General features: G+C 35.1%; 1 protein-coding gene across 1 annotated transcript in view; it reads left to right on the top strand.

Annotated features, from left to right (window-relative positions):
• LOC142326283 (galactokinase-like) overlaps positions 1–9,495 on the top strand; it is a 32,524-nt gene extending 23,029 nt beyond the window's left edge. The window contains exon 9 of the mRNA XM_075368643.1: positions 9,196–9,495. Coding sequence (XP_075224758.1) covers positions 9,196–9,324 — 129 coding nt within the window. The 3' untranslated portion in view covers positions 9,325–9,495. The remainder of the gene's footprint in view (positions 1–9,195) is intronic.
• Positions 9,496–9,947: the final 452 nt, after the last annotated feature.

Raw genomic sequence — 9,947 nt, forward strand, 5'->3', positions numbered from 1 at the left:
ACATATCTATTATGTACGTATATACATGATACAAATATATTCCTATCTATTCTTTTTTATTCTATGTTCTTGTACATAACAGTCACAGTGATTTTAACTTACATTGTTCCAACAAACCGAGCCATATTATAATTTAATTTAATTTTAACTTTGTAACCATCCTCAGAGTAGGTGCTACTGTTTTCGCAACTGCTTGAATAACATCAACTGCTTCAGTTGATGTTATTCCACAACTTTTTTAATTTAACATTTGCTTACCATCTTATAAATACAAATCACAAATCCTCCCACACTGACAAAACCTTTTGATATTCTGTATATAAAATAAGCAACCAAATTTTAAAATATTGGAACATATGAGATTTAAAAATATAAAAATACACGACAATAAAATATTAAATGAATTGATAATTTTAATCACTTTTTAATGACATTCTTAATACATGTCTGCTTAATTATAAGAAATCATTATTAGTAATAACACCAGCTGTTACTAATGTAAAAACAGCAACATTTTGAGGATCATTTCAAAGATGACAAATATATTTTGAAATAAATTTAAGAAAAATATTTTATCAATCATTAGGTTTGGTTTGTTGTTAACAAAGGTTAAAATTTTTAATTATTCAGTTCTTATTAAGTTAACATGTACATAATTAACTTGTCTTAGACACTGAAAACACTGTAAGATACCAATTCCAATAGACACAGTACTCAAAACATATCCCTAGATCTACACTTATCTGCATAATATACACAATTTGATATACATGAATTGAAATTATGAATAAACTGATAATAAAAAGCAACTGCATGTAATGTATCCTACATAGATTTTTCCTGGGCGCACAATGAGGTGTCAGTATCAAACCCAGACACAAAATTATAATAGTAAACAATTTACAAATAAATTACATTAAAAATTAGACAGATCTAAAATGCCTATGAGTTATGCTAAATTCAAAATAAAGACAATATTAAAATGTGCATAAACTGCATTCATGAACGAAACATATTATAGGAATAATCAAATATGAGATTATAGATGCACAGCCTTTAGAAACAAGACATTGGATAAAATCGCCGTACTGTTAACTAAAATATTACAGATATTAGCCCCTAATTAAAATATCCGACACAATGTTATATAACAGATGCAATCCCAAGTACATGCAGTGTACTGTTAGATTGCAGTTGCAATGAACACAAACAGGTGGATCGGTCTGAGTTATTAGATGTCTATGAGTCATCTAATAGGGCACACATCAGTGTGCCCTATTTGCAAATACCAAATAATTTCCTCTCAACAGCAAATCCTGGATGAAGAGCCCACAGTGATAGTATTCTTCACTAGACAAAGTTTATTATTGATGATAGCATCCCATTCACTTTGCCATTCTTCATAAACCACCCTCTTCAGAAAATAGATAATCGTCAGAAATAATGCAATTAGTGAAAAGAGACTCCAACTTGAACTCGAAAGGACCGACTGCTGAGGAAATCCCTGATGAATGCAAGGAGATTCCCTTGTAATACCCCATTCGTGCAGTTTATTTAAGATTCCTCCTCTCCAAGCCATGTCATACACAATCTACAAATCGAAAAATACAGCAACCAGGCATTGGCAAAGTAAAAAGGCATTTTGAATAACAGCTTCCAGAGCAACTATATCATAAACAGACGACCTTGGGGGAAACTGGATTGTTGGGGGACAATTAGAGCATTCTCTGAAGGTATCACACTAGATGACGGTTTACCATTAAGGATTTATCTTTACCAAGTTTCGGTACAGGAATCACCAGTGCTTCTGAACAAGAATCAGGAAACACCTGGTCAGAAAATATTCTATATTATAAATACACAAATGATGTTACACAGTACCTGGGAGGTGTGATAACATATTGATCCTGATATCATTTCCACGGGAAGTGTCATGAGAATTAATCAAAGCATACCTTAGATTATTAAAAGAAAAAGGTATGTGTTTAATCACTTTGCAAATCATGAAAGGAATATTTTCTACCTGACACTTCTCAAAAACTCAGGACAGTATGATGATGTAAATGAAACTGACCTAAATAACCTTCCAAGTATATTTGCATATGGCGCAGTAACAAGGATTCCACTGTTTTCCAGTCCAATTGGCTGTGGTGAGTGTATCTATCCACACATGGCCCAAACATTTCTCCAAACATCCAATGATGGAGTTTGTTGAAAGCGCAACATCTTGGGTTTGGTATATACAAATGCATACAGACAGATAGTTAGCCAATTCTTATTTGCTCAGGGATAGTTGAGTCGAGAAGGTTAGGATAAATGAGAATGCTGGCACATCAACACCATTCTACTTTCTCAAGATCCTCTAACAGATGAAGCTGACTGCAGTGATAGCTCTTCTGATGCCAAATCATTGCAGAAGATCACTTGCTTGCGGGAATTCATTGTATTGTGGGGCTCCACTATTACTTCATTCTTTCCTATATATCAAAGGGCTAGGAACTTTCAAATCTGTTCATTATTACTAACTTCAATCAGAAGGGTGCCACTCCTAAGCTTTTTAATGGATTTTGGTGAGCCACAAACTGCTACAACAAACATAAGAAATGGAGAAACTTTAGTAAAGGATTTACCTTCCTCTTTATACTTAACTTCAAAAAAACATACATTAGATTATTTTACCTCTCTCTGTTACACGTTTCTTTATTATTTGTCATATCTTTTGCTGAAAAGGTTCATCAAAGCCTTTTTAAACTCTGGGTTTGTGGTTTTTTTTCAAATGCACCAACAACCACTGAAGGACATCCAGTTCCATGAGTACTGGTGAATAAAACAAGACTCCAACAGAGCGCACAAGTACTGGAGCTAGGGCTTCATACAACTAGGTCCACCCTGGTGCCCAGAGGACATTGTTCAAGACTCACTATGTAGAGCCATCCACAAATTGACTTGGGAGTTGTAACCCACGTTTATTTGGGTTCTGACAATAGAGTCAGAGTTGTCGATGTACGCACTGCTAATGGTTCCTAAAAAGACCTGTACATAAATTATGATTTTTACAGATTAAAAATCTGTAATCTTAAATAAAGATTAATCTTTAATTAAAGATTAATCTTTAGGAATCAGTAATAATATGATTTATGTTAACATAAATCATATTATTTAAATAAACAATAAGATAATTTAAATGATATTTTTTAAGATGTCTCTGATTAATTAATTTAATATTTATACAGCATATTATTATTGTAATCTCATGATATGACTATGAATATAATCTGTTGAGCAATGTATTATTGTTACAAGTGCATAATTTGTAATTATTACTTCACGTTTATATTGCTCCACACTCCTAAACGACTTACAGACTAGCTATTATATTACATACATACAAACACGTATAACATACAAGGAGTGATCAAAAAATACGGTGAATGAATTTTTATAGCGGCAACTGCCGACGCTACATCCATATGCTGTAATTTGTCCAATAGCGTGATCAACTGAGACAGACAGGGACAAGTTGTAACACGTTGGAGCTTGCCAGTCAGCTGCCAGAGCCGCTAGAGTGAGGTTGTGTTTATCGTGTCTGTCGCGCAACATGGATTTTGAAAATCGTGTGTCAATTTGCACGGAGTTGAAGGGCGTCTTCATGCAGATCCGGATTTCATGGCCAAAATTGTAACTGGAGATGAAAGTTGGGTCTATGGCTATGACCCTGAGACCAAAATGCAGAGTTCCCAATGGAAAACCAGTTCATCTCCTCGCCCTAAAAAGGCACATCAGTCAAAATCCAACATCAAGGATGAAGCTCGTTGTTTTTTTCGATAGTGAGGGCATCGTGCGATCAGAACTCGTTTCAAGGGGAAAAACTGTAAACTCTGAATTTTATAAGGGTGTACTGCAACGTTTGCGAAACGACGTACGAAGAAAGCGACCAGAAAAATGGACCAATGGCTTCGTTTTCTTCACCACGATAAAGCGCCGTGAGTAGTGTGTAAGTAGGCATACAGCAGCCAAATCCAAGATGGCGTCGTCGGCCATATTGGAATTTCCTTTTTTCCGTGTGGGAATTTCCCTTTTCTCTCGTCCGGCATCTTGGATCCGCCATCTTGGAATTACCTTTCCCTGTGGAAATTTCCATTTTCCCTTAGCGGGATATTTGAAATTCTGCAGGGATAACAACTTGAGTAATATATTCGCTTTGAATATTATTTATAATAATTAATTCAAAGGTTGGTACCGCTGTTGATCAGCTGTTGTGTACCGGTCGGTTTGAATTAAATAAATAATATTCGAAGTGAAAAAAAACTTGACTGACGCCTTAAACCAATCGGATGCAATGACTCCCTGATGTAAATAGTGAAAAATGTTCTACGTAAGCTGTGAATCTTAACGTTATATCAGTACACACACATACACATACACAAACCCATACTCACATACCTACACACACACACCCATACTAACATACCTACACACACACCTACCTACCTACACCACCACCCATCACTTGCATCCCCACGGCCACTACCACCCACCCACGCCCACCAACACCCACTGCGCCCACCCCAACCCACTACCAACCCCCACACACACAGCTTGTACTGCGCCACTAGTTATTCTGGTGACCACTAAGAGCACTCGTGTAGCGATGGCCATCTTGGATTTCCCTTTTCCCCCGTGGAAGGTCTATTTTCCCTTATATATGTGACAGTTGTGCTGGCCCACTAGTTCTTCTGGTGACCACAAGAGCGCTAGTGTTGCAACCGCCATCTTGGGTTTTTCTTTGACAGTTGTACTGTGCCGCTAGTTTTCTTGGTGACCACTAGGAACGTTAGTGTTGCGACGGCCATCTTGGATCTTCCCTTTTTTCCCCGTGGGAAGTTCCCTTTTCCCTTATATATTTGACAGTTGCACTGCGCCACTAGTTCTTCTAGTGACCACCAGGAAAACTCGTGTCACAACAGCCATCTTTTATCGTCCCTTTTTTCCCCGTGGGAAGTTCCCTTTTCCCTTATATAGACAGTTGTACTGCGCCACTAGTTCTCCTGGTGACCACCAGGAAAACTCGTGTCACAACAGCCATCTTTTATCGTCCCTTTTTTCCCCGTGGGAAGTTCCCTTTTCCCTTATATAGACAGTTGTACTGCGCCACTAGTTCTCCTGGTGATCACTAGGAACGTTAGTGTCGCAGCTGCCATCTTGGATTTTCCCTTTTTTGCGTCCTATTTTGAACAGCCGTTACAGTGGTAGGCGCCACACCCTTCCCACCAATCACCGCACCGGATTCAAAGCGTTTGCGCAACACGTAGACCGTTACTGCTGCTACCAACACCACCTAACTGAAAAACAAAGTCCGTTACAATTCAACAGAAAAAACCAAATCAGCCCTACATTACCGTATGATGGATTACAGCGTTGTTGTTGTTGCATTTCCACACCACCCAGGAGGTAGCAACCGGGGCGCGTTGAGTTTTTTTAACGAGTGAAATCTCCCCCCTAGAAGCCTGCAAAACTCTCATTCAAAATTATATTGTTTACGTCAAACATTTACCACGATTAAAAAAAAATAGAGACTTGTATATAACACAAGTGTTTACCGTGTATTTTTTTTGTTGTAAGAAACGATTACGCCCCCCCCCCCCCAAACCATAACCTACAAAAAAGAAACTAATTTATTAAACACTCTCCTCACCATTTGTCACATAACCTGATAGTAGATAAATCTATTACCAGATCATGTAACGGGCCTTGGAACCACTACATATAGCAATTGTAAAAACTATTTTTTTTTCATCCAAAAAACAATAGTTAGTACAAATTTGCTGTATGGGGGTTTAAAGTGTTTTGTGTATAATAAATTGAATGTGTGTTGTACGTGTTATGTGTTGTAGTCCTGAAAAGGACTATTTTCCTACACCTCTATCGTCTTCTCATTTTGAATTAAATACCTATTCGAAAACGACATTGTAGGTTTTCCCTACAATCCCCTTGAATATTAATTTTGTCTTATTTGCCACTAGCTGGTCAATCTCATCGTTGTCTAGACGATCGGCAAACCGCTTAGGTAGAAAAACTCTACGTTCTTCATCATCACCCTCACGTTGAACGATGCACATAATACAAGTACCGTATTTAGTAGTCCATCGATTCATTGATAAAATATCGTATTTCTTCTCGATAATTAATTCACAACACTTGTGATTTGATTGAGTTGGCTTGGTGAGGAATAAATGTTTGCGATATATTGGCGTATATGATGATGGCAATAATGACGACGATGATATGTGTAGTAAGCGTTCAAGTCAAGCGACAGCGATGAAATGAAGAAATTAAGACGTACTCCCTCCATCCATACAAAATGCCTTGGATCCCCTCCTACAATGCCTACGCATCCAGTCGACCTCGAGCATGTTTGAACAGGAAAACTTCCATACACAAACGACTATCTATAGATTAACCTTGACGTCACAACCGTCTAAAGTTCCACACCCAAACCGACGTTGAAGCCACGTGTCATTTTACGAGTAACCTTGAGCAGTGTTAATCGTGTAATTCTAAGAAACGACAATGCATACTCAGCACTTTTAATAGCGTATGTAACCGGAAACGGCACATCCTGTAATTCTACGAAACTTGTCGAGATGTTACTACTGTATGCTAAATCCAACAAAGGTCATCGAACACCGCGTTTACAATTTTAATCAGATATAGCAACGTCCTTACACGATGATAGGAGAAATAACCAAATCCAATGCGGCTATATCAACATCCCCATCTTGAAACTGTATTTCTATTTACCAGTTGCATTTCCACACCACCCTGGAGGTAGCAACCGCGGCGCGTTGAGATTTTTTTTTACACGAGTGAAATCTCTCCCCTAGAGGCCCACCATAAAACACTCGATCCGGTTTTTTTTCTATTTTTTAAGTTTATTTCTTGCGAATGATTTTATGTTATCCACAAAGCAAGCATAAATAATATTCCAGGCATTAAGCCAAGATGGAAGGCTACAACTAACTATAATTGAGACCTTCAACCAAAGATGTGGTTTGGTCAGCAGACTGAACTCTACAGCGACAGCCCTTTTCGAGGAATGATAGACTCTAATGACAGCGGGATGTTTTCCTTGATGCAATTCCTACATTGTGGTAAATTGTGTGTGTTAATCGGTTCGTTGCACCAACATCTTATGCACAAATCGTTGAAGGAATAGTAAAAACCGTTCTTGGCCAATTCTTCTTTGTGTTTTACTCCACAAAAACACTTATGAAAAGCAAACACAAACCTATCCAGAGGAATTCATTTAAGTTGATTTTGATGTTAATATCGGAAAAGAATTGTCTCTCGAGAAGAAATTACAATTAGCTATAAATAAAAAAATTGCCACAAAAAATAGATTTATCCAAAACCGTCTAAGGACTTAGAGGCAAGTATTCTAAAAGTATATCGCTTATTATTAGCACTACAAACAACCAGTGTAGATGCAGAAAGAGCATTTTCAGTGGCAGATAGTTTGTGCACAAAAATACGTTCCAGGCTTAATGACAGTTCAATAGATGCATTATGTTTTATACGATCATATTTCAGAAATATGCAGTTAATAAATGAGTTGTATTTTTTTCTATTAATAGATATTATTTAAAAAATTACACAAGATTTTTAATATTTACTCTTCTTAATAATAAATAACACTATATGATTTGTGCCTTTATTGTATTGTAATACTGTAATTGTTTATTTTTTATAATATATTTTTGGTTTCTAATCTCGATAGGTTTTATAACAATACAATTGTAAACTTGTATATACAATAAAAAAATTGATAATAAATATAATCTACGATTAGTGAATGCAATACCGGACCAAAAATACATTACCGGTATTCGGTATTTCTTGAAAATTTGTACCGGAATACCAGTGTTAATACCAATATTAGGAATTTTTAGAATTGTAAAATATACAATATTTTCAATTATATTGTTAAAAAATCTATTGAGATTACAAACAAAGTTTATTTATATTATTTCATGTTATCACTTGTAATATTTCATTATAATATTAAAGAAAAAACTCGGATTTTTGACGGGAAGTTATGTTCAGTTTCATGTTTTGATTCCTCCTTATTGATTGTAAACAAACAGTCTCTTCTTCTTATTTCTTAAAACCATATAAATTTATTAATCCAGTTGACAAAATCACCAGCTGATTTTTAAAATTATTTTCCCCACCAAATCCCACTTTATTTAAGACTGTCTTTTCAATGTCTGAAAATTTGAATTTTCATTAAAACTGAGGATTCAGTATGATTCTTGCAAGGTAGAGGACAGACAACTGCACATTTTGAAGGTACATGACCCTGGGAATGACATGATTCTACATGAAGATTGTCAAAGTAAGTGTTAGACATGTCTGAAAAGAATGTGTCAGAAAATTAAGCAGCGCCAAAGCGACACATGATTTGAAGGTCTCAATCTGCCATTAAAAAAATATATATATTATTTTTATTTGTATTTACTGTCAGCAGAATGCAACTGAACTCATCACATCAATTAGGTTTACAGTCAACTTAAAAAAAAGTGAGAAGAGTACAAAATTTTATTACTTATTTTGTATAATTAAAATTACTGTTAATAATTTGAAATAAAAACAATATCTGTGGTCATTAGATATTAAAAAATTTCCTCAGTGAAACCCCATTAGTACTGTTTAATTTTGAAATTGAACAATGCAATCAATAAATTAATCATGACTTCAAGCATTTGCTTATATAGTACCATTAATTTCCATGAAAATGCTACCCAAAATTCTACAGATGTTGTAGAATTAGCCAGGACAATTAGTTTATTGTGTAATTTTTTGTATAACACTTTTCTACTTAAAATTCTCTTTCTCTCCTTAAAATAAAAAATTAAGTTCATTCAGAAGCAATAAAATAATAAATAATCGTATGTTAACCTCAACAGAGCATATTACATCAAGAATAATTTCTTTCAGACCTACACAGTTTCAAATCATAGAAAGAGATTCTGTATGTACTAATAGAGAAATCAACAAAAATTCAACTGGGTGAATATGTTTTCAAAACTTTAAATTTACTGATGAAACTTATAACACTCAAAAAAATATGCTAACAGATATTCTGCAGAAAACATATATTACATTAATAAGTATTACACTTATAAATTGTTGCAGGTTACGAAGGCCAAAGTAGATGATCTTATTAACAGAATAAACGAAAAATATAGCCAAACTGCAACAATTTACATAGCAAAACCATCAGAAGGAGCACAAGTTCTCAGTTTGGAAGACTACATCAAATAGATCTGTTCAATAAGAAGAAAATATAACTATAAGTGTAGTTTTTATTTTGGATGCTCTCTCAATATCAAACTAATTTGTAAATTAGTTTGAAAATTATTCATAACAAAATTTGATTAATAAATTTTATACAATATACAATTTTTATCAATTATTTATTTACCGTAAAAAAAATGTTGTAATTTGATGATACTCACTGCTATTAACAGTTTAAACAACTTCATCAGCCTTCTCTTAAAAGCACAAAATCTGTTAAAGCACATAAATCTCACATAAAATCTATATACATAGATAGCTAACATCAGAATCTGTAAAATATATTCTAGTTAGAGCTTCAAAATTCACAATTCCATTAAAATCGAAAAAACAGCATCACTTAGACAACAGATCGAGACTGACGTGCTTTCTTTGGACGTGGAGATCCTTTGTCAATCCACGGTTATGATTAAACCTTTGTCTCAATGTGGTAGCTGTAAAGCCAGCTTTCATCTCCCGTTATGATCCTTTGCACGAATGTTTCAAAGTCATTGGCTTCTTCAAGAAGTTGTCGACAAACGTGCACTCGATGTTCCTTCTATTGTTCGGTCATCAAACGAAAAACAAACTTTGCTGCAACTCGATGCATG

This window comes from Lycorma delicatula, chromosome 6 (assembly GCF_047948215.1).
Source record: "Lycorma delicatula isolate Av1 chromosome 6, ASM4794821v1, whole genome shotgun sequence".
Taxonomy (NCBI): domain Eukaryota; kingdom Metazoa; phylum Arthropoda; class Insecta; order Hemiptera; family Fulgoridae; genus Lycorma; species Lycorma delicatula.